This window comes from Bos taurus, chromosome 12 (assembly GCF_002263795.3).
Source record: "Bos taurus isolate L1 Dominette 01449 registration number 42190680 breed Hereford chromosome 12, ARS-UCD2.0, whole genome shotgun sequence".
Taxonomy (NCBI): domain Eukaryota; kingdom Metazoa; phylum Chordata; class Mammalia; order Artiodactyla; family Bovidae; genus Bos; species Bos taurus.
Window position 1 is genome coordinate 65,754,670 of NC_037339.1, and position 26,470 is coordinate 65,781,139.

General features: G+C 40.3%; 1 protein-coding gene across 6 annotated transcripts in view; it reads left to right on the forward strand.

The window, feature by feature from the left end:
- Positions 1-333: 333 nt before the first annotated feature.
- Positions 334-26,470, forward strand: part of GPC5 (glypican 5) — a 1,584,132-nt gene continuing 1,557,995 nt past the window's right edge. For 4 of the 6 annotated variants that reach the window (XM_024999871.2, XM_059892045.1, XM_024999872.2 and 1 more), the window contains exon 1: positions 342-842. In XM_024999871.2, the coding sequence (XP_024855639.1) occupies positions 680-842 (163 nt within the window). In that variant the 5' untranslated portion in view covers positions 342-679. 6 annotated transcript variants of the gene reach the window in all.

Below are 26,470 nucleotides of genomic sequence, written 5' to 3' on the forward strand. Positions count from 1 at the left end.
CAATTCAAATATAAATTCCTATGCATTGAAGACCTTGATTTACAGGGAAGTATTTCATCTTAGTTCTAGTTGGTATTTCTCATATCTTGTCTTCTCTGAGCTCTTCTTTTCATCAGACTGTTGGTCCCAGGAATGGATGGGGAGAGGGAGGTCGGGTTTCGTTTTGTTTCCTTCCTCCAGGCAACGCCGCTCGGGTGTTTCTCCAGCTAGGGCCGCGTGGACAGCGGCTCAGCCGCCGGGGGGGTGCGGCCGCTGGCGTCGCGCGGGGGCGTGGCTTAACCACGGGGCAGGGCCTGCCCACGGAGAGGGGGCGGGGCCTGTCCTCGGAGAGCGACCCACGGGCGAGTCTCAGGTTGGCAGCTGGCAGTGCAGCCCGCGGCGACCGCGGCGGTGGCCAGAGCCGAATGCTCGCGGGCTCCGTGCGGCTCCAGCCGTTGTCCTCGCTCGCGCCGCGCCATCTCGCTCCCGCCGGAGAGGGAGACCCGGCGGCGCTCTGCCCGAGAACACCGCGGTCCGTCTCGGGGCACCTTAGAGGAGAAGGTGAAGCCGGGGTCCCAGAGCGGCCGGACTCCCGCCCGCCGCCGGATCGCACCGCCGAGCCTTTTCCAGCGTCTGCAGCGCTGGGCACGCGGGGAGAGTGGGGTCCGCGGCGAGGGAAGGAGTGACTGGGACACCGAAGATGAGCGCGCAGACCTGGCGCGTGGGCTCTCAATGTCTCCTCCTGCTGGCTCTCGTGGGGTCTATCCGAAGCGAGGGCGTGCAGAGCTGCGAAGAAGTTCGGAAACTTTTCCAGGGGCGCCTGGTGGGACCTGTCAAGGGGCTGCCGGATTCACCGCGGGCAGGTAAGGCGCGGACCGTGGGAGAGGGCTGGGAGCCTGGGCACGGGCTGGGGCGTCCGGAGCGCGGACCCTGCACTGCTCAAGCTCTCGGAATGGCCTTTCGTGGGAGAAGTTGACCTTTCAGGTCCTCCGACCGCACATGGTGCCTCCCGGAGAAGGGCGGTGTGACCATCCCGAGTGCAGCGCAGCTCCGGGAGCTCCATGACTCCGCCTGCTGCTGAGCCGAGCTCCGGGCGTTCGCTTCCCGCCCGGCTCCCTTAGTCTCACTGATGCGATGCAAGAGGCCAGCAGAGCTGACAGCGGGGGACAGCGCTGCCTGACCGCGATTCTTTTACGAGTGGGAACTTCCCCAGTGCCCCGCCGGGGGGCCTTGGTTTGCTGCTTTCTCCCACGGTAGATGGAGTTGGGTTGGTCGCTCCAAGTTTGATACTAAAAACACAAACCTGCATTATCCTCCTTTGCTGGAGAATGGGGTACTGACCAGGGCGGCCGGTATCCTTTGTTATGAGGACTCGGACCCTGTGCACTCACCCTGGTGTAACTCTGAGCCCCGCTCTTTACGCCTGGGCATCAAGTCCCTCCTTGCAGGTACCAACTCAGTGTGCCTCTCGGAACCATTGTGTCGTTGCAACGCCTGAACGATGTGCTGGCAACAGGCGATCAAACAGAGTGCACCGGGGAGCCACTTAACACGGCTGAGATCTACCAGACAGAGATTGAAGGGGAAGGAATATAGTGAGTGTGGCCAGTGTGGATTCTGCTTCTTGCGTGCGCCTGCACCTTTACCAGCTATTCGGCGCCCGCTCCGTGCTTCTGCGGGCGGATTTCCAGTAACATTCGGTCTGGAAGAACAGATCTTAGTTATTAAACGCAACAGCAGGTGTCTGGAGTTAAGATCTTACTGGAGCAGTGCACCTAATTACGAGGCTAATTGCCAAATGCTGTGACCTTATTGGCTGGACAGTGAACTTGTGGAGGATGCTTGGATCTAAATCTGTTCTCCTCTGCCTGTGTAGGGTGAGGAGACTTGCTGCTAGCTCTGGGGAGCCGTAGCTCTTTCGCTTGATTTCTTTGCTGGTTATCAACTCCGTTCTAGAGTCATCCCACAAGGAGAATCTGAGCATTTGGGCACAGTGAATCCATTTTAGTTTACATGACTAGTTTTTTAAGCAAACACACAAATATGTATTTGGATACCTGTTCAGTACTAGGCACTTTTACTAGTTGAAACAGCATAGATGCTCTCAGCTTAGGGCAGTTCTGTCCTCAAAGGATACCACCCCCTTTGTAAACCGGTCGTTTCATGTCAGTGCATTTGTTTCATTAAAAAAACAAAAACAAAAAACCTCACTTGCCAGTAGCTAAAGCAGCTCAAGTGACTGTGTGTGTTAGGGCGGCAGGGGTGGGGGCGTGGCATTGAGCTGTGAAATCCTCAGCTGAATAATTAGATTCCACCCCCATCCCATAATTTTGGCTGATACGTTCACAAATGTGGACAGTTAAGGACTTGATTTCTCCACCCCTCTCATATCTCAGTGTTTCCGGTACTTGCTAAATGTAATAGAGTGACTAGAAGGTATTGCAGTTATAGAACCCTGTGTGTGTTTCATCTCTTTAGAAGAAGAACTTTGCAGAGTATCATCACTGGCATAACGTTTTACTGAAACTGAAGCTGGGCCCTACAGAGAAGGAAATCGTACTTATTTGTGTTTGATACACATGGCACAAAAAAGAGCCAGGATGGCAGGCATCTTCTTTTCTAAGACATTCTGGTTTGTTTCCCCATTGCTAGTACTTTCTTTATCTGTGACTTAAGGCGATGGAGGGGTCATAGAAGCACCTTCTGAGGGGGCCATGCAGGGCTGAACTCAGGGACATCAATAGTGCTGCTGAAAAGAAGTGCTGAATTCCTTTGACATTTGCAGTAAGAAAAAGTCACATGAAAGTATTATTCTGAATCAGAATCACCCAATAACAAGCACTCACATCTGAACTTGATATAATTCTGAATTTTTTGTTTCTCTACTATTGATTACTTTTTATTTGAATAATTACATTAAACTGTTTCTTTAAACATCGATGTCTCTTATCTTTCCACTAAATTTTTTTTCATTTCCCCATTTGAGTGAATCGCACATACCACATGGCTCATAAATGCTTTTCTTTATTTTTGTATTTATATATGATCTATAACATTTAATTTGATTGAGTATAGTAGTTGAACCTTATTTTCTAAAATTATCCTCAATCTCAAGAGAAAACATAGTTAATATCTACATAGTCATTCTCACATAAGAATAGAAATACTAATATTTTTGTTAGCAAGTACATGTATTTAGCACGTAGACTTTCATTGACTAAAGCTAGTTCATTTAAATTTGATATTTGTTTTTCTTGAAAGTTAATTTTTTTTTTTTTTTTTTAGTGCTTTCTTGCATTTCTTGTCTACAAGTGGTTAATTCCTGAGATGCCTGGCCAAAATGCCATTTAAAAAATATAAGCTGGTAGAATAACTTCTTACAGTGTCATCCTATATTTGTGACTTTTAAATCTTCTGAAAACTATGTTACCCAATTTGAAATTACTAAAAGGGTGAGAACAGCCATTTAAGCTGTTTCTCAGATTCCACTCACCTTTGTTCTCTACCCTGCTCCAATTCTTTTAAGCCTATTGAGCTCCTAAGGATGTTTGGATGAGAAATGTAAAAAAGGAGAGAAGGTGTAAATGTGATTAGAATTACAGATTTCCCTGTGTTCTGATTTTATTTCCTAAGTAGTAGTCAAGGTGCCCTTTGCTCTTATTTGTTTTGTTCAGAAAAGAACTGTTAGTGAAAGTGTCTTTTAAAGGTCCTTTTATTTTTATTTTATTTATTGGGAAGGAGGGATAATGTTTTCCCATTGAAATTCTCTTCACACAGGCGTTGTTTTCCTTTTTTAAAGAAGATAATTCAGAAAGGAGAAGCTTATAAAAATCCAAGGCTAACTTCAGATAATTTATATACCAACTAGTTTTTAAAATGTGAATTTTCCTTGATACAGAGAGTAGCTTGTGCAAGGTGACTTTTTCTTGGTAGCTTTGGCTGTAAATGGGATAGTAAAAATAAACTTGGTATGGCAATATTAAATTCTAATATTATCAGACACTTTAAATAGTGCTCTATAGTTTGTATTTTTTAACTGCTTTCATTATAATCCAATCTTATATTGTCTTCGAGGTCAGTATTGTTGCATACTCATGCCCAAGAAAAACAATCTACCTGGTGATCTTAGAGTTTGGAATTACAGACATTTGGATTCAAAACTAGGCCCTGGCACCCGTAGCTCTGTGACTGAGGTACACCAGTTAGCCTTTTTGAACCTCTGTTTTCTCACCTGTAAAATGGGAATATTGGTTCTTAAAGGCTTGTTGCATAAATGTAATGAAATAATACATGTATATAAAATAGCACGAATCCAGGCACATAGTAAGTGCTCAAAAATGTGTTGCTGTCATTACAGTTTTTTATTTAGTGTCCTGATTGTAACTGGACTTGAGCTTTAAGGGTGAAATTTTAGTTTTGGATGTCTATAAATCAGAACTCTTTTTAAAAAGATAAGAACTAGTTTTTTAAAAGTCACTAATGAAAAAAAAAGTCACATGATTGTTTCTAAAATTGGGAAATATGTCTCTATCTGAAATGATACTTATTAGGTTATGGTGAAATTTTGTTTCTTTTCACAAACTAATGGAAACTCGAAGAAACCTATCTGAGATGGTAGTTATTGGATTATGGTGAATGTTTTGTTTCTTTTGTGAACTAATGGACACTATAAGAAAGAAAGCTATCTGAAATGGTAACAGGTTATGGGGAGTATTCTGTTTCTTTCTGTGGACTAAGGGGGACCCTAAGAAAGAAAACAGGCTGCACTGTGCCACTGCTCACTGTAACACCCATAGCCACCTGGTGTATATACTCAGAGAGGCAGAGGAGTGTGGGTGAGGTGGCTTTTATGCCATCACACAATTAGATGACTGATGGCCACAGTCACTCATTGACAGTAATCTCAAACTGGGACTCTTGTTTCTTGTGAACTAACACCCCCTTTTGCTGCTTGCGCAGCATGGTTATGGTGATCCAAAGCCATGAAAGGGATCCACAGACTGAGGTCAAGGCAGATTATTAATATCAGGATTGCCCTGTACTGAAACTCACCAGCCAAGAACCACAAGAAACAAGATGAGAGTCAAACAAACTAGGTCTTACTTGCTACAGCAAGGGAGATCGTGCAGCTCAGGAACTGTGGGTGCCTTGGTAAGAGGCAGTTGAGAGGGACCTTTTATAGGATCTGGCCTTGTGCTGGGTAATTACAAGGGTTTAAGGAAGCAGGGCAATTCAGGAATTGGGCGTCATCATAACTCACCTAGGTGTTAGGAAGATTAAGATGACGGGGGTGGATGGGTAAAATAGACAGCTAGTGGGAACCTCCTGTATGGCCCAGGAAACTCAGCTCAGTGCTCTGTGATGACCTAGAGGAGTGAGATAGGGGAGTGGGAGGGAGGTTCTGGAGGGAGGGGATATATGTATACATACAGCTGATTCACTTCATTGTACAGCAAAAACCAACACAACGTTGTAAAACAACTAAACCCCAATTTAAACAAAAAGATGAGAGTAGCTGTCTTTAATGAAGAAGCAGTGACACACTTGTTGGTTGGAAGAGGGGATGTTCAGTCGTTTTGTGGTTGTAGAGTCTCCTTGTGGCCATCCTGCTGCATCACAGGTCTCGGGTGGCTTTGTCCCATCATTGGTGTCTTATTCTGAGTAGGTTGTCTCTGTTGAGTTGTAAACATCAAGGCTTAGTTCCAGTGTCAGGGGAACTTGTCACTTTCTCCTCTGGAAAATCTAGTATGTGCCTTGATGCCTAAGAAAATGATATGTTTCTTTCTTTTTTTTTTTTTTTAATTTAGGCTTTTAGTGAAGCTTAATAATGGGGAAGCAAGTACAATTTTCTACTTTAGGACCGTAGATCATGACTGTCCGTCAGAGCCTGAATTGTACTAATCACATCCCTCTTCTCTCATAGTCAGTTTACTAGCAAATGTAGATGTTGTGTGCACCCCGGTCCCCTCTCCACCCCCCTTTATGCCAAGTGTCTAACATTCCATATTTATCTAATTGGCCTTAAGGAGGGGTGCAGTTTAGGGAACTTGAGAATGGCATTTTATAATTATATGCTCCCCCCAACCATGATTCCACCTTGCTAGGACTTTCTAGAACATGAACTTTGGCTTGTCTGATAAGAACACCTTCTTGGTTTATATAGCATTTCTTTTATTATTAACTAGTATAAGACCAAGAGGAACATTTCAACAACCAGATGCTACACCTAAACAGGCATGATTTATAAATCAGTGGCCTCTTGATATAACTGTTCAAGAAACCACAAATCCATTTTGTTAAAATAGAGTCATGAGAGACTTCATTCATATGCTTTGTTGAAATGTATTGCAAACATGAAATCCAGTGTACTCAGTTAACTAACAAGAGCAATTTATTTTAATAGAGAGTAGCCATTGTCCATATCTACCTTTCTTTTATAAAAGCCTGCCCTTCAGTTAGAAGAAAAGACAAAAGCAATTGTGCTCTCAATTCTTCTGTTTTTCAGCTTTAGAAATCTCAAATTTCATCAATTATACTGCTAAAATCATCCTTAAATAATTAGTCATTCTTCTGCGAATCACGGAAAATTAACACAGCTTTTGATTAGCCTTATCAGGCTCACATACAGCTACCATGTAAGTTGAATGTATAATGCACCTTTACAGAAAGAAAACGAGATTTTTGTACTTTCATGGTTTTATGAAATAATCTACATTCTCTTGAAAATTTAAAATATTGAAAAGTACAAAGAAAGCAAAAATAATTATATTATCCAGAAATAACCACCAAAACCCCTTTGAATTATCTTTTTAACACCCTCATCAATCCTCTGCTTAGCACATACATAATTTTTGAATGAGCGTAGGATCACTTTATCTTTCTTTGTAACACACCTTTTCCAATGATAAATAGCCTTCCAAATATATATATTTTAGTGACTAAGATTCTACTGTACACTTAATTGAATTCTCTATTGCTATTGAAAATATACGTTTCCAGTATTTGCTACCATAAAATCACATGGCTAAGGACGTGAAAGGCAAATGTGCCAAACTCCTTCCTTACTCATAGCTTTGCAATCATATCATCTGCATTCATTCAGCTTTAGTGTTTTTCAGTGTCAGCACCATTGACCTGTGGGACTGGATAATTCTTTGTTGTTGGCCATGGAGGGAGGTGCTGTCCTGTGGATTTCAGGTGCTTAGAAACTTCCCTGAACTTTACCCTCCTGGATGCCAGTAGCAATGCCTTGCCCTCTCCGGTTCGGATAATCAGAGATGTCTCTAGCCATTGCCAAATGACCTAGAAGAAGCAGAACCATCCTGGTTGAGAACCATTGGCATAAATGTTCAACCTATGGATATATATAATGCATTACAAATGCATTATATAGCTGGTTGGTTTGCAAGCCTCAGGTCTCAGCTTAAGTGTCAGCTCTTAGAGAGGCCTTTCTCAGGTTTTGGGCTTCCCTGGTACCTCAGTGGTAAAGAGTCCATCTATCAATGCAGGAGATTCAGGAGACCTGGGTTCAATCCCTGGGTCAGGAAGATCCCCTGGAGGAGGAAATGGCAACCCATTCTAGTATTCTTGACTGGAAAATCCCATGGATAGTGGAGCCTGGTGGGCTGGGGTCACAGAGTCAAACACGACTGAGCACATGGACCACACGCACTTCCTTCTCATGCTTCATTGAACTCTGTTCCTCTTTGTTTCTTTCATGGCACTTGTCATGGTGCCGTATTTCTTTTCTTTTTATTGCTGATCTTTTACCACTAGATTGTGTGCATGAGGAGACTAGAAAATGTCTTCTGAGGCTGGGTTTATGGATACAAAACCTGTGCAGTCAGGGTCCCACACTCAGAAGGGCCACACGCTTGGTTTAATGCTCTGCTGTTTCCATCTTGGGGTTTGAATAAAGGGTCCCGGGTTTCCCTTTTGCCTTGGGCCCTGCTGATTATGTAGGCAGTCCAGTGGTGTGCCTTGTTCACTGTAGAATATCTGGTGCTCAGAACATGCATGACACAGAATAGGAGTTGAAATGTTTGTTGAATACTTTAGTAAAGCTTCAAGTAAGTAAGTAAGTGAAAGTCATTTAGTCGTGTCTGACTCTTTGTGACCCTATGGAATACTCCATAGAATTCTCCAGGTCAGAATACTGGAGTGGGTAGCCTTTCCCTTCTCCAGAGGATCTTCCCAATCCAGGGATTGAATCCAGGTCTTCTACATTGCAGGCAGATTCTTTACCAGCTGAGCCACCAGGGAAGCCCAAAGCTTCAAGGAACTTCTTAATTAATCTTTTAAACCTCTCTGATTCTTAAGTTAAACTCTAGAAGTCAATTCATAACATTGAAGATTCTATTGATACAGTGATTTTTAAAAAAAATTTTTACGGTGTTATATGCTGCTGCTGCTGCTGCTGCTGCTGCTAAGTTGCTTCAGTCGTGTCCGACTCTGTGCGACCCCATAGACGGCAGCCCACCAGGCTCCCCCGCCCCTGGGGTTCTCCAGGCAAGAACACTGGAGTGGGCTGCCATTTCCTTCTCCAATGCATGAAAGTGAAAAGTGAAAGGGAAGTCGTTCGATTGTGTCCGACTCTTAGCGACCCCATGGACTGCAGCCTACCAGGCTCCTCCATCCATTGGATTTTCCAGGCAAGGGTACTGGAGTGGGGTGTCATTGCCTTCTCCGATGGTGTTATATAAATAGGTTAAAAACTGGCCCCTATGTGTTTTACTTCTTCCTAACTTGGGACCAATAGTCCAAAGCCTACCAGTGCCAAATTCAAAACTTTACATATCCAATTGCTTTAAATATAACAAAAGTAAACATATTTTTGAGCCTGACTGCCTTGTATACCCCACAAAGCTGAACTCATTTGCTAGCCATTCATAAAACAAACTCTGGGGCTGAAAATGATCCCAGGTTGCTGCTGCCCTTCAAAGCTCTTTACTCAGAGACTTCACATCTTGTGCAAAGCAACCTGGACACGGGAGTTGTTGCTGTTCAGTCACTCTGTCGTGTCTGACTTTTTGTGACCTCAAGGACTGCAACATGCCAGGCTTCCCTGTCCTTCATTCTTTCCTGAAGTTTGCTCAAACTCATGTCCATTGAATAAGTGATGCCATCCAACCATCTCATCCTTTGTCACCCGCTTCTCCTCCTGCAATTTCCGTCTCTCTGGGATTTTCCTTGTTTGCTTTCTTCTCTTCTGGGTGGTGGTCCTGTACCCCCGTCTTGCTGCATCTCTTCTCATGCAGCCTGTTAAAGTGGGACCCAAATAAAGCTCATTGTCATCTTGAGGTCCTTCTTTTCCTTGACCAACCCTAAAATCCTCACTTACCACATACACATTAGTATTTAGTTATTTCCAGTATAAGGTTGGGGCTCGAAGGAGCAATACCAGTTTTGAATGTATGTCTTGCCTTCTGCTAGACTATAGGCTACTTGAGAGCAGGAATTGTGATTGATTTTTGTTGTTGTTGTTGTTCTGTGACTAGGCCAAACATAATAGGTTGATTTTTGATTTTTAGAAGTAATCTTATATTCCTAGTTATGCAATAGGCTCAATTTATTGTGTTTAATTATTATTTTATGCCTGGTATTAATAGACTGAGGAATATAGAAAGTGAAGTTTTTAAAAATATATTCTGATCTGGCTTCATTGTGTTGTTGAATTAATTGTTTACATAAAGTTAATATCTTCTTATGTAACTCTGGCACAAAAAGTGACCTAATGCTTTTGTTTAAATTTAAAGACATTTTTATCTACCTTAGCTAACATTTTTGAAATAGAGTAAATGAATTGCCAAACAAATGTCTAGAAGGATTCCTTAAATGCTCTGAAAGGGAAGGAAGATTATTTAACCTTTAAGGGGTTCATTTGTACTTGATATCATCATGTAGACAGTGTGACTGATCTCTTAGAACATTAATTGACTTATTACTGGGAGAATGCAGAAAAATAAAGGTGACCAACTATAATTTATATCTGGCTGTGGATTAGCTGATTTGTGTTTTATTTTAATGTATGTTTTGCGAAATTGTTTCTTTCCACAAGAAAATTGATAGTAAGGAACTAGAAGATGATTCAGTTTTTCCATCTCCTACTCTTGTCAATTCCACACTGGTAGAAAGTACAGATGATTTGACTATGGAATTATTCCTAAACTGGGAAGATTGTTTACTAAAAGACACTGACTTGGGGTCCAGATTCCATGTGACTAAGTTGAGTGACCACAGGCTTTCAGAAGAAGCATGAAAATAACTGCTGTTAAATCACAAAACATGATATATGGTAGAGGTATAACTCGTCTCTAAAGTATTCTAACAGTTCTAATTTTAGAATACTCATCTAGGCTCCAAGACTTTTTAATGATATCTTAGATTTTTTTTTCTGTATAAATTGTGGTTGGTTATGTATTTATGATATTTCTTAGAATTAGTTTTAGGAAATTTTACTTAAGTAGAAGGATTACTTAAATCAGTGCTAATGAGATATGCACATTTTGATATGGTGTAGCTATTAACTTAAATATGTTTCAGATACAGTCATATTTAAAAGCTAGTAAACATTTCTTGTTTTATAATTTAAATTGTTTATTGCTCTTTTTAGGGTAATGGTTTTGAATTACCCTAAAGAGTAATTTTAGGGTAATTACCTGTGCTATGATAACTAGATTTACTTTACTTTTTAATGATTCTATATGGTAATATAATGAAATGATCTTTGGTAGCTATCTTTTTAGAGCTCATAGTCTTTTTCCTTTTCTAATAGTTTCAAGGGACTTTAGTTGGCATAAGTCCTTCAGTATAGTATTCATTTTGGGGGAAGCTAAGAACTGAGAAGAGAGTTGGATAAAAAGCATAACTAGACTGTGACTTCATTGATCAAATGAACATAGAAATTATTTCTGGATGTCCTTATTCATTGCATATATACTCTTTAAATGGGAGACTGTCAATATTAAATTACCTGTTCAGATTTATTTGCTTTTTGAGCAACTCTCTTATTTGGTAAGGTTTAGACCAAGTTACATTTTGTTCGTTTTCTTTTGATCATTGAAGCTGCCTGTGTTTAATGAGCTGAAACTGAAGTAGGTCAATAAAGTGAAGAGATTAATAGTCTGTTCTCCACCAGGCTTGGAATACATTTTACTCTGGGGGGAAAAGTCATTTCTAAAAAAGATTTTTTGATCAACTTAAAAGGTAAAGGAAATTGAAATAGCACTGACAGAGTAAAAAAGCTGAGGAATCCATGAGTTTGTCACAGCCCTCTTTATTTATCAGGCAAAGACACCTGTATCTGGATTTGAGGTTGTTAAATATTTAATTTATCTTTGGACATATCTTACAAAGAAAACAAGGAAAATGATAGGTATGACGGAATATTGAAAAGTTGGCATGGGATAAATAAATGGGAAATCAAGACATTTTAACTTACAATTTGTCCCATGTTATGGTCACATATTTTAGTGAACACTAGTGAATTTAGTTCTGAAATCACTGTATCTTTACTACATGACTTATGAACTATGTGACCTTCAGCAAAGAACTCAACTTCTCAAGGATAGTATGTAGTCTGTTCCTTTTCCCTTTCGTGTTCCCCTCCTGGCTCAGTGGTAAAGAACTCACCTGCCAATGCAGGAGATTCAGGTTCGATCCCTGGGTTGGGAAGATACCCTAAAGAAGGAGGTGGCAACCACTCCAGTATTCTTGCCTGGGAAACTGCATGAACAGAGGAGCCTGGTGGGCTACAGTCCCTGGGGTCACAAAAGAGTCAGACAGGACTTAGCGACTAAACAACAACAACAACTTTTCAGTAGTTGAGAACCACATGGTGTGGTGTCAAAGCTTTGTAAACTATAATATAATCCACAGTATTACAGTTATAATTCTTCAGTTCAGTTCAGTCGCTCAGTTGTGTCCAACTCTTTGTGACCCCATGAATCACAGCACGCCAGGTCCCCCGTCCATCACCAACTCTCAGAGTTCACCCAAACTCATGTGCATTGAGTCTGTGATGCCATCCAGCCATCTCATCCTCTGTCGTCCCCTTTTCCTCCTGCCCCCAATCCCTCCCAGCATCAGGGTCTTTTCCAATGAGTCAACTCTTCACATGAGGTGGCCAAAGTATTGGAGTTTCAGCCTCAGCATCAATCCTTCCAATGAAATCCCAGGACTGGTCTCCTTTAGGATGGACTGGTTGGATCTCCTTGCAGTCCAAGGGACTCGCAAGAGTCTTCTCCCTACACTTAAAAAATTCTTTATATGAGATCAGGGAGCAGGCAAAGCAGAAATTCTTTCTCTTCATGCTAATAAAATGCTGAACTTTCAGATAATTTTCTTCCATCATTCACTCTCAAAGTATTGATCCTATACTCACAGAAACATAGTCCATCTTTTCATTCTTTAGTTTAGTTAATAAATTAATTTGTTATTTCTAGTTTAACTCTATGGTAAAATCTAATTTGTTTATTCATATTACGTAGTGTAAAAACCAAAGACTGATCTTTTGTAAAATGATGTCACTGAAATTACTTCTATTAAGATCAAAAAGGAGGTGCTTTGCCTGGAAACATGCTGATTAAATGTGGTCAGGGAGAGGCTCTCCAGCCTGTGATTGACACGGGGTCATTGCTATTGTTCAGTTGCTAAGTCCTGTCTGACTGTGAACCCATGGGCTGCAGCATGCTAGGCTTTCCTGTCCTTCACTATCTCCCAGAGTTTACTCAAACTCATGTCGATTGAGTCGGTGATGCCACCCAACCATCTCATCCTCTGCCACCCCCTTCTCCTCCTGCCCTGGATCTTTAAAGCCTCAGGGTCTTTTCTAATGAGCTGGCAGTTTACATCAGGTAGCCAAAATATTGTAGCTTCAGCTTCAGCATCAGTCCTTCCAATGAATATTCAGGGTTGATTTCCTTTAGGAATGATAGTTTGATCTCCTCGCTGACCATGGGACTCTCAAGAGTCTTCTCCAGCACCACAGTTCAAACGCATCAGGGGAGTAGGAGTTCGTTCTCTACTGCGTTTTGTCACGGGCTTGCATGTTGTAGTGCTGCTGGGTGGTCTTTGTGTGTCTCCTGTGTGGGGGATGAGAACGTTTTTCCCATAGAAAATATACAAAGGTGGAGCATGCTGGAAAGTCTCTGCTTGCTCCTTTAGAGGGACTTTTCACCTTGCTCTGTTCCTGGATGACATCAAAGGCATTCTGGCCTCTGCCAGGCCATGGGAAGCAGTGGCTAGAGAAGACTGGGCAAGTGGATTGTGGTGTGTTTCAGGTCTCAGCTGGTGAGGTCCCTGAAGCCTAAGTCCCTTTACCTAAGCACACAGCTCCCTTCAGGTGACCTCACAGCTCTTTGGAGTTGACTAACTTGGGTTGACCAAAAAGTTTGTTCAGATTGGTAAGCTGCAGAACGAACTTTTTGGCCACCCCAGTACTTTCTCCTCTCATCCCCTCTGAGGTAGGAAAAACTTCTCTACAGTTATTAGCTAGAGTTTTGCAGTATCCCTTGAAATTTTTCTATACCTTGCCCTTTATAACAAATTTATTAGATAATTCTGTTTGAGATACCAATTTATTTCCTTTCAAGATCCTTCCTGTGTGACAAAGCTTTACATACATTAGATATTTAAACCCACAGCTTTCAAAGATCATTTGATTTGTAATTAAAATGTACAGAAACATAAATCTGATCTAGAGTTGATTTATAAATGCTTTTAGAAGTTCTAATCAATGGTGATCTCTTTATTCATATTCAGGTGTCTCGTGATCCTGTTTCAGTTAATTGTTTCTTACCCTCTCCTTTCCCTCACTCCTTTTATGAAGAACATTGCTGCTGATGCTGCTAAGTTGTTTCAGTCATGTCCGACTCTGTGTGACCCCATAGACAGCAGCCCACCAGACTCCCCAGTTCCCGGGATTTTCCAGCCAAGAACACTGGAGTGGGTTGCCATTTCCTTCTCCAATGCATGAAAGTGAAAAGTGAAAGTGAAGTCACTCAGTTGTGTCCGACTCTTAGCGACCCAAGGACTGCAGCCTACTAGGCTCCTTCGTCCATGGGATTTTCCAGGCAAGAGTACTAGAGTGGGGTGCCATTGCCTTCTCCAGTGAAGAACACTAATGCTGGCTAAATCTTTAGGTTTCAGTTGCAAATATAACTAAATAGATAACACTCCAAAATAAAACAGTAGTTTAATCCCCACTAAGTCCCATAATTCAACCAACAACCAAATCTCATAGAATCTGTTGCACAGATGTTCCCATAATTTCTCTACCCACGACTGTTGCCACCACCGTGCTTTAAGCTCGTACCGTCTCATGGCTGGATCATTCAGTCAGCTTGCATCTACACTTGGTCCTTGCCAGTTCACTTCCCAATTGATTCTCTATGAAGGTAAATGTTATCTTTATTTCTCACGTTAAATCCTTCAAAGATTTCCCATTGCCTTTCTCTTAAGGAAAAAAAAAAGCAAAAACAACAAAAAAGTGATTCTGTTTTGATGTGTAACTTCTGTGTCATTAAAAGAATAAACATCTCAGTGAAATAAATGGGGGAAAACTCTATGACGTCTCATCTGTAATACACAGCAACCAAAAGGTTAGCATACTTAATCACGAATGAGCTGTCACAAATTGGTTACAAAGACACTAATATGAAAAATGAACATAAAGAGGAAATTCAAATGATTAAATGACTAATACGTAGATGATTAAGTCATAACATAGGAAAAACAATTTCTTAGAAATATCACATTGTCAAAGATTGAAAATACTGATATGTAACATTCTTGTGATTGTATTAGGAGCAAATATAGCACTCTCACCTGCAAATACTGAAAAAGGAGATTGATGAGATTGTCTCTACATGCAGGGGGAATTTTGCATATATTACTCAAAATTTGAATTCTGTATACCTTTTGCCTATCAATTCCAATTTATAGGAAAGTGTTCTAACAAAGCAATTGGACAAATTAAAACATATACAGATACGTATAATAAGCTGGTTTATTGTACTGAAAATCCACAGCTAATTAGTGCCTATTAAATGATAAATTATAAATAATCATGTGAACATTAAACCCAGATAGGTAAAGCTGTGTATCTAAAGAAGAACAAGTCATTTATGGCCCTATTGATAGGAAAAAGCAAATTTTGCCCTGACATAAAAAAAAATAGAAGGAACCTATTTGCATATCAATTTATGTACAAACATACCCTAAATAATATGCAAAAAATACCATTAATAGTAAATAACATTGGAAGGTAGGGTTAGGATGAGAAAAGTTTAGAAGTAAAAATGTACTTTACAAATTTCTGTGTCCTTTAAATTCTTGAAAGAGATTTTTTTCAGTGATACAGATTTTTAATTTACCCCATGGTTAGTAATATTTATGAATGTATGTGACTCACATTTATGGGAACATTGAGATGAAGCTTTGCAATTCCACGATCTGTGTATCTCTGTATAATAATGACTTTAGGGTTCCTGGGTTCAGTCAATGACAGCAATGAAAACAGGTGGGCCCAGTGCTTTCCATCTTGATGATCTTGATTTCTTTAGTATAGCTTATCATACCCTTCATGATCTGGCTGCTGCTTCTTTAGCTTCATATGCTGTTTTTTCTCTCCATTTGGAAAGGTTGGTTTTTGATTCTGAGCTACCATAAGTAATGTTGTTCCTCATCAGTTATTTCTGGAGGTACTGAGGTGGTCTAAATTAACTTCAGAGCCAGAAATGGTTTCTGAAGTTATCTCTGAACCAGGGTACTTGGTTATGGCCATGATTATTTTTTTTTTTTTTTATGGCCATGATTTTAAAGGCAAATAGAAACAACATTTCTCTTGGACTATTGTGACAGTCAGTTGGTTTATTGGTCTAGTTCGTCTTCATTGGCAGTAATTTCCCATACCACTGAAAGGTGATATTTCTAAATGATAGAACCCGAGAACATTCCCTTCTAAATTAATTCAAATGTTCAGATTCAAGTGGCAGAAGCCCAACCAAAGCTGTCTGAAATTAAAAAAGGAATGCATTGGGAGTATTAGTATATTGAGGCATCTCAACGGACAGTGAAGATAAAGGAAGAGCAAGGATTCACATGAGCTAAAGAAATGAAAATTGAGATGAGAATGTTTACAAATGTCTTACTCTTTGAGGTTACAGGCTTTTTTCCTGTTGTAAAGCAGCCATGTTCATGTAGTAGAAAATATGGCTGCCATATAGCTTCTCCCAAAGGAGAGAAACTGCCCAACTCTTTTTGGTATCTACCCTTTTATTGGTTATGAATCGAAAGAAGCCAGAGTCAAGTGCATTGATAGTCAAAGGGTGAGAGTTTATGAGTTCCAAAAAAGGTTAGTCTGAGACTTAGGAGGACCAGTGAGTTTGCTTTTGGTCAAGGTATTTGGAGGGCCTCTACACATTTTGCCAGCTGATCTTACATTGCTATTAGTGCATTCGATTAAACCAGAAAATTGAGAGTGGTAGGCACAGTGAAAGTGTAAAACTGGCAAAACTTTGCAGACTTGTTGAAGTGCCTGACCAGTAAAATGGGTTACTGGGTCACTGTGAGCTTCCCAGGTGGCTCAGTGGTAAAGAATCCCCCTGCCAGTGCAGAGGGTGCAAGAGAAGAGGGTTTGATCCTTGGGTTGGGAAGATCCCCTGGACAAGGAAATGGCAACCCACTCCAGTATTCTTGCTGGGGAAATCCCATTGACAGAGGAGCCTAGTGAGCTACAGTCCATGGGGGCAGCAAAAGAGTTAGACATGACTAAGCTTCTAAAAATTAAAAAAAATTGAAGTTCAAGAGGAGTTCTCCAGGTAGAGGTAATCTTTTCCAAAAAGACTTTAACCACAGAAGAGGTAGTAACCTGTCTGCAAGGATTAGTGTGAGAACTGTTCAGTCCAATGATAGAACATACAGACCATGACTGAAATATGTTTTTATCCATTGGTTGGAAGGAGTTGTATGGAACCCATTTGTCAGACCTCAGATGGTCCATTAGCTTGTTTAAAATGTCTGGGAGCAGTGCTAACAAGCTTCCTGGGTTGTACTTGAGACAAGTGGCACAAATAAAGTAAATACTTTTTGTGGCCTTATTAATGTTTTCCCACCAAAATTGATTCATGAAAGCTATCATTTTATCAGTAGAGCAATGGTTTAATGCATGTATAGTGGTGAGAGTGAATTTTAGAGTCTTCGGTAAGATTGGGTTGTTATTTCATCCAAACCAGAGCTTTCTCTTTTAATCAAAGCAAAAATTGTTGAATTTTCAGTCTTGTCTTTTTATTTCCACCTGTGGACAATTGTTGGGCTTCTCTAGTCAGTTTTTCTAATTATAATTTGGGGAACTATCGTGTTGGACCATGACAGAGGTTTGGCTGCCAGTGGTCCCTTTGAGGGCATCATTCCTTGAGGAAATATCAACAAGTTGATTTCCCTTAGGTTTCCAAGAGTCAGGTAAAATAAGGCATCTAATAATTTCTAATAGGGCCCAATCTGGAGAAATGTTTCCCCAAGCCAATAAGGAGGCAGTATTGGGAGGAGCCTCCATAGCTCGTCAGAGCCCATCGCTGAAAATTGGGAGGATGTTGGAGAGCTGGTTAGCGAGATGAAGGTGCCTAAGGTGCTTATTTTTAACAGGCTCTTTTCCAATGTCCTGGCTTTTTGCAAATAATAGGAGAAACTGGGAGGGTTTTGCTTCTGTTTAAGAGCCTTCATTTACTGGAGTTGAAGATTAAGAATTCTGGTGGTCTTCCTTTGAGGTGACTCATTTAGATTGTGAGAGAGCTGGTTCACCAAATTAACTTGATCTGAAATGGACATAGTTTTCCATTCCATCCTGGTCCTGTTCACTACAATGGAAAGGTCTTGGTTTCGCCCATTAATAGAGTTAAAAGCTACCTGGGTGAAATCAACATATGAAGGAAAACCAGAATTATTAAAAAAAAAAAACAATCTTTAAGTCAATCATAATGTTAATGAACAGGTTCATCAGATCTCTGTGTGCAGACTGACTTTTGCTCTAGTCCAGTAGTGTTTGGAAAAGCCCAAGGAATTTCTCTCTGAGGTTGCCTTCTGATTGCTTGAGTCTGATAATGTAATAAGTTAGGGGACTGATCTCCTGGTTGTAATTCTAGAGCCCTTTCAGGATTTTGCTAATTGGTGTTTTTCATGCAGCGCTGGTCCTGGTCTTCATCAACAAACATATGAACTAGTTGTTATAACCAGATTGATAAGCTTGAATGACTGCATTAAATGTCTCAGTAAATCTGTGAGGATCATTGGTCACTTTGGGAAGACCAATTGTGGCTTGCAGTTCAGCTTTTCTTCTTAAAGAGATAAGAGAGAGGGTCAGGGCATGAGAACTCCCTTTTCTGGCATCCTGACCCTGTTTAATTGGTTTCTATTTGTTGTTTTCACAAATAACATGCTAGCTTGTTAACTTGCAAATAGGAAAAACTACCAGACCCTTCACACAGCTGTGCAACTTCACCTGGCATGTGGCATACATAGATTGTCCTGGTGTTTCATTTCAGCCACACCTCAGTGCTTTATTCCCCGCAATGGACCATATCTTTTCATCCATCTTGCCTTTTGTCACCTCTCTGTGGAATATCATTCCCCTTGCTTCTCTGCCTCCAATCTTATCTGACCAATCAGAGTTCAAATTTGTTTTGCTACTCATCACTGTTGTAGACTTAGACAAATTTATAATAAGCTCACTTTTTCATTTATTAAATGGGAATATTTTCCTTTTTAAAAGACTTTTCATTTTGTTTGGGGATATAGCTGGCTTACAAAGTTGTGCTAGCTTCAGGTGAACGGTACAGGGACTCAGTCATACATATACATGCATCCATTCTCCCCCAAACTCCTCTCCCATCCAGGCTGCCACGTACATTGAGCACAATTTCATGTGCTACACAGTAGGCCCTTCTTGGTTATTCATTTTAAATATAGCAGTCTATACATGTCTATCCCAAGCTCCGTAACTATCTCTTTTTCCTGTCCTTCCCCCACCCCTCTGTAACCATAATTTCATTCTCTAAGTCTGTGAGTGTCTTTCTTAGACGGGAATATTTTCCACCTGTATTTTTTTGGTAAGGATACTATAAGGCATCTATTAAAAATTATTCAAGATAAAGCTCCAAATCTCCTCTGACTCTCCTGTCTTATCTCTCCAAGAAGAGAAAATCATTTTTTCTTCTGTGCTCCCATAGAACTTGGTACGTACTTCTGTCATAGCACTTTGTCACATTAATTAAATTTTTTGCAAATGTGTCTCCCCCTGGATTGAGCCCTGTGGGGATAAAACTGCATTCTCTCCTTGGTATCCTTAATAACTATCACAGCATCTTGTACAGAACAGGTGTTTAATCAATATTTGATGAATTCATTTGATTTATTAATCAAAATAAGGAACAGGAAATTACTCTGCAATTTAGCACAGGTGGAAGGAAGACTTAGCATCTCTTAACTAGTCCCCTAAGAAGGGGGGTTCAGAGCCCATTTACACTGTAGGGTTGCCCACTCACACTGTCTACTCAGAAGCTTACACATTTATCAGCCTTGAAGATACCATTTTTAGAGTGATGGTTAACTGACCTCAAAAGGAATAGCTAGCAAAACTCAACCTCCGTTCCATTGCATATTATTTCTGTCAGGTGATTCATTAGTGTTCCTAGAAAGTTTCATTAGCTTGGGAGCAACATTGCATCTTGAACATGTTTCTTCAAGAGTCCCAAAACATGTCAGGATATGAAAGCTCTGGGAATTACTACACTTGCTGCTGCTGCTGCTAAGTCGCTTTAGTCGTGTCCGACTCTGCAACCCCAGAGATGGCAACCCACCAGGCTCCACTGTTCCTGGGGTTCTCCAGGCAAGGACACTGGAGTGGGTTGCCATTTCCTTCTCAAATGCATGAAAGTGAAGTCGCTCAGTCGTGTCTGACTCTTCGTGACCCCATGGACTGCAGCCCACCAGGCTCCTCTGTCCATGGCATTTTCCAGGCAAGAGTACTGGAGTGGGGTGCCATGGCCTTCTCCTTACTACACTTGAGAGAATCTATTTATTTGATTTCTAAGGAAAACATTTATTTGCATAGGGGAAGGAGTGCTTTTTTTCCTCACTCTCACTTTTTACCAGATGGTCAATGCCAAAATCCGATTTATTATATTCTTTGCAGCCAAAGATGGAGAAGCTCTATACAGTCAGCAAAAACAAGACTGGGAGCTGACTGTGGCTCAAATCATGAACTCCTTTTTGCCAAATTCAGACTTAAACTGAAGAAATTAGGGAAAACCACTAGACCATTCAGGTATGACCTAAATCAAATCCCTTATGATTATACAATGGAAGTGACAAATAGATTCATGGGATTAGATCTGATAGACAGAGCGCCTGAAGAACTATGGATGGAGGTTTGTGACATTGTACAGGAGGCAGGGATCAAGACCATGCCCAAGAAAAGAAGTGCAAGAAGGCAAAATGGTTGTCTGAAGAGGCCTTACAAATAGCTGTGAAAAGAAAAGAAGTGAAAGGCAAAAGAGAAAAGGCAAGATATACCCATTTGAATGCAGAGTTCCAAAGAATAGCAAGGAGAGATAAGAAAGCCTTCCTCAGTGATCAATGCAAAGAAATAGAGGAAAACAGTAGAATGGGAAAGACTTGAGATTTCTTCAAGAAAATTAGAGATACCAAGGGAACATTTCATGCAAAGATGGGCTCGATAAAGGACAGAAATGGTATGGATCTAACAGAAGCAGAAGATATAAAGAAGAGGCAGCAACAATACACAGAAGAACTATACAAAAAAGATCTTCATGACCCACATAATCACGATGGTGTGATCACTCACCTAGAGCCAGACATCCTGGAATGGGAAGTCAAGTGAGCCTTAGGAAGCATCACTATGAACAAATCTAGCGGAGGTGATGGAATTCCAGTTGAGCTATTTCAAATCCTGAAAGATGATCCTGTGAAAGTGCTGCACTCAGTATGCCAGCAAATATGGAAAACTCAGCAGTGGCCGCAGGACTGGAAAAGGTCAGTTTTTATTCCAATCCCAAAGAAAGAGAGTGCCAAAGAATGCTCTAACTACCGCACAATTGCACTCATGTCACACACTAGCAAACTAATGCTCAAAATTCTCCAAGTCAGGCTTCAACAGTATGTGAACTGTGAACTTCCAGATGTTCAAGCTGGGTTTAGAAAAGGCAGAGGAACCATAGATCAAATTGCCAACATCCATTGGATCATTGAAAAAGCAAGAAAGTTCCAGAAAAACATCTATTTCTGCTTTATTAACTATGCCAAAGCCTTTGACTGTGTGGATCACAACAAACTGTGGAAAATTCTGAAAGAAATGGGAATACCAGACCACCTGACCTGCCTTCTGAGAAATCTTTATGCAGGTCAGGAAGCAACAGTTAGAACTGGACATGGAACAACAGACTGGTTCCAGATGGGGAAAGGAGTACGTCAAGGCTGTATATTGTCACCCTGCTTGTTTAACTTATATGCAGAGCACATCTTGAGAAATGTTGGGCTGGATGAAGCATGAGCTGGAATCAAGATTGCTGGGAGAAATATCAATCACCTCAGGTATGCAGATGACACCACCCTTATGGCAAAAGTGAAGAGGAACTAAAAAGCCTCTTGATGAAAGTGAAAGAGGAGAGTGAAAAAGTTGGCTTAAAGCTCAACATTCAGAAAACTAAGATCATGCATCTGGTCTGATCATTTCATGGCAAATAGGTGGGGAAACAATGGAAACAGTGTCAGACTTTTTTTTTTTTTTTGGCTCCAAAATCACCACAGATTATGATTGTAGTCATAAAATTAAGAGACACTTGCTCCTTGGAAAAAAAGTTATGACCAACCTAGACAGCATATTAAAAAGCAGAGACATTACTTTGCCAACAAAGGTCCCTCTAGTCAAATCTATGGTTTTTCCAGGAGTCATGTATGGATGTGAGAGTTGGACTATAAAGAAAGCTGAGCGCAGAATTGATGCTTTTGAACTGTGGTGCTGGATAAGACTCTTGAGAGTCCCTTGGACTGCAAGAGATGCAACCAGTCCATCCTAAAGGAGATCAGTCCTGGGTGTTCATTGGAGGGACTGATGTTGAAGCTGAAACTCCAATACTTGGCCACCCGATGCGGAGATCTGACTCATTGGAAAAGACCCTGATGCTGGGAAAGATTGAAGGCAGGAGGAGAAGCAGACGACAGAGGATGAGATAGTTGGATGACATCAGCAGCTTAGTGGACATGAGTTTGAGCAGGCTCTGGGAGTTGGTGATCGACAGAGAAGCCTGGCATGCTGAAGTCTATGGGGTCACAAAGAGTCAGATGCGACTGAACAACTGAACTGAACTGAACAGAACAGAACACTTTTTACCATTCTTCTGGGACATTTTTAACTCAATACCAGTTAGGGAAGCTCTTCATGAAAAAAGGGATGGAGCAGATGGAGAGACTTAGAAGGCAGAATTGTTATGGAATTTGAGTGGAAGGATGAGTCTTGTACGATTTAAAAGGTTTTAAAAAAAATATTTATTTTTGACTGTGTAGTCTGTAGGCGCCTGGGCGTCAATATTTGTGGTGCACAGGTTTGGTTGCTCTGCGACATGTGGTATATTCCCAAAGTAGAGATGGAACCCATTTCCCCTGCATTGGCAGGTGAACTCTTAACCACTGGAGTACCATGGAGGTCCTTGATTTGCAGTTTTTAAAGTAACTTTCAGAGAGTAGAAGAGACTGTCTTCTGACAGTCTGCAGGGAAGAAGTTACATTAAATTATTTGCAAATATACAAAACATAGGGAAACACTCTTTCCCTATGCAAATAAAATTTTTTCTTAATAATCAGGTAAATAGATTCTCTCTAGTGTAGTACTTCCCAGAGCTTTAATATCCTGACATGTGTTGTTTGACTCTTAAAGAAACATGTTCAGGATGCAATGTAACCTCCATGTCAGTATACAGGTTACTCTGATATATCTTGGTGATAATGTTCAATAGACAGTTGGAAGTATGAGTCCAAATACACTTGAGGGAAAGTTGATAATGATGTGGAGATCATTAGTTATGTGGGTGAATTCCTGGGAGTAGAAGGTCATTTGGGGACAGAACTTAGAGGCAGAACGTGGATCAACACAAATAATTAAGGGCTAGGAGAAAGCAGATAATCCAGTGATGTTCTGGAAATCAAAGAAAGGAAGGGTTTTGAGAACTGGGGTTAAATATGGTCAGATTCCACAAAGAGGTCAGGCGTGATTAGAAATGTGTATGTATCTCTTGGACTTGACAACATGGAGTCCACCAGTTACCCTGGTGTGTGCATTCACCAAGGGTCAGGTCAGACTTGAGAGTGCAAGGCTGGCATGAGAATGAGGTGAATGAACACCATCGATGCAGACCACTCTTTCAAGAAGCTAAATTCTTCAGATAAGAAGAGAAAAAGCTAGAGTGTAGTTGGTAGTTTTTGTGTGTATGTGTTTTGCAAAGTACACTGTTTATGAACCTGTCTACTGGTTAAGAAAGTGATGGAATGAGCACAGAAGAGGTGACAGAGAGGCAACTGTCAGTTAGCGAAGGCCCTTTTGGCTGTGTTAAGGATTTTCGACTTTATCCCAAGAGCAATAGATCGCCACAGGAAATCTTTTCTCATAAGTGCCAGGATCAGATTTGCAATTTAAAAAGATTTTTCTTGTTGGTAGGATATCCATTTAAAGCTTCTTTTCTAGGTTTAAGATTAGAGAGGGGGTGGTACAGATGGGAAGAAGTAAACTTAAATTATTTAAGAGGTAGAATCAATATGATTTTGATTCCTTCTACTTACCTTGCAATGGGAACCTATTAAGGTGCTCCCTGTATACTTTAAAAATTGTACATCCAACTGAAATCAGTCCTTAAAGCAAGAGGAACATATTGACCTTGAATTCATGGCTATTTGAGTAACCTTAATTACACTGCATGTTGCGTCTGGCTGTTGAGATGACATATGCTTCTCACAGGCCCCTTATAACTATCTATTTGTGAGTGAGTTATAAAACTTCTAGAGGAGCTTATAGTTTGAGCCAAAAGGAGTCAAGCCATTCAGTGTCTTAAGTGTTTTCAATTAGCCATAGATCTCTACTTGTATGTTTTCCAATATTAGTTTAAATCAATGCACAGAGGTTTATATAATCTGAAAATAATCATGGGAAAAGCAATGTGAATCTAAGTATAGAAATGATATAAAAAATAAGAGAAGGAAAATAATATGAAACCAAGCATAAGATTAAGACTTGAAATAGTGTACTTTTTAAGTAGAATAAGGCATCAGTGCTTGTGAGTTGACCTGAAAATTTTGGCTCTGAGTTTCCTGTTAGGCACTACAAAGAATAAAGCAATTAATTAAATGAGTCAGAGCAGTTATGAGAAAGGAGGAACAAGTAATGAGTAAATTTTCTATGGGTCCTTTCAGAATAGATTATGTGATGATCTAAACAATTTAAGCCAGTAGATGAGATATTTTTTTTAATATCTGATAGAAGAAATACATGTGGAATGTTAGGATAGTGGTCTTCCTGGCCAGGAAGAAACAGTGCAGAGACTTTTTTCTTGTAGTGAGAATCATCGTGATGCCTGACAATAAGGTGTTAGATTGAAATTAAATATGTTGTTAGAAGAGAGGAAATGATCAGATGAAAATTTTAAAGATGCTAATAGATCCTTTTGATAAATATTACCTATGAAATGCTTTTAGCAGAATATACCAAGCCTGTCTCGGCTGCTTATGGTAAACATATCTCATACTTACTTATGAATTTATGCAGCGCAGGCCATAGGAAAATGTCACTGTTAGTCATGTAATTATCAGAGTATAAAATGGAGGTAAGATAAATAAGGTGAAAGTGTTGGTTGCTCAGTCATGTCTGACTCTTTGCAACCCTATAGACTGTAGCCCTCCAGTTTCCTCTGTCCATTGGATTTTCCAGGCAAGAATACTGGAGTGGGTTGCCCTTTCCTACTCTAGGCGATCTTCCCAACTCATGGGTTGAACTTGGGTCTCCTGCATTACAGGCAGATTCTTTATCATCTGAGCCACCAGGGAAGCCCCAAATGGAGATAATTCATGAACAAATAGCTTTTCTTGTTTGATCAACTGCTTAGTAAACTTTTGTGTTCCCTTTGGCCCGAGTTTATCCCAATGTGATGGGAGCGTCATTGATGTCTGTGTCTCACAATTTCCTGTATCCTTAGAACTATCAGTAAGGCTTGTGATTCTGTGAGTCACTGGTTCCAGGGATTGAATTTGATCATCCAGCTCTTTTTGTTATCACACTTTCTAGCCTAGTGAATGTTCAGATTTGTGGGCTTCCTTTGTAAGTCTTAAAAATTTTCAGCATTTTATGCATTAAAATTTTATTTTATCAAACATCAGAAACCAATGCAATACTGTAAAGCAATTATTCTTCAATTAAAAATAGATAAATGAAAAAAATTTATTTGGTCAGGGAAATAATAATATAAGCATTTTCAATTATCAAAGATAGGTGTCCATCTTACATTTGACGAGAACATCGCTGTAATTCTTATGGAATAACTTACTTCCCCTGTACATCTCCTTGAGAAATTAAGGGACTCTTGTCTTTCTTATGTTAAGCTGTTTCTTTTTCTCTTTTATTTGCCTGCCCCCGGTGCCAAAAGCATGATTACCCATTTCTACGATGTCTTCCTTTCTATTATTTTTTTCTGTCTATGTTTTGATGTTTTGTGAAATAACTCCTTAAGGTATACATTTAATAAAATAGTTCCTCCTTGCCCAAATAATGTATAAGTAAATTTATGATGCATCTTTTAGTGTCTTAAAATGGAGAAAATGCAAGGGTTGATCTTGGAATGCAACTCATGCTTTCACTCTGCCAGGCATCATTATGATTCTATCATAAGCTCATTCCTACCAGTGATTCCAAATTAACATCACCTCCCATAATCATCCAGGGCGCGAACAAGCATTTTAGAATCATCCACCTTTTCCTCTGAGCTTGTATTCAAAGAATCTGCTACTTTATTTCCTTGTGTATTCTCAAAGGTCATAAGTTATTTGGGATGTGGTGGTCATTTTTCACAGTTGGGTGCGGTGTAGCATGCCTCTTCAGAAATTCTGTTCTACTGAAAAAAAAAAAAAAAAGGAAGAAGCAGCACATAAAGAAAGATCTCAACTTTTTAAGAGAGAAACTTTTAAAGGGAGAATTATTTTTAAGGTAGAGTTATTTTTTAATATATTGTTACTTGTTTCTAGGCACACAGGAAAGTCCTGGTGATTGGGATGGGACAGTTTGAGTGTGTCATTGTCTACCCTAAAGCACTCTGCCTGCCCACCCATGATTTATAAGTCTGGCTTATTTGGCTTTTCCACTGCCATGTATTGATATTTTACAGTTCCTAAGATTTTTCTATATAGTATGGATCAGTTCATTCTGTCTTGCTACCCTCTT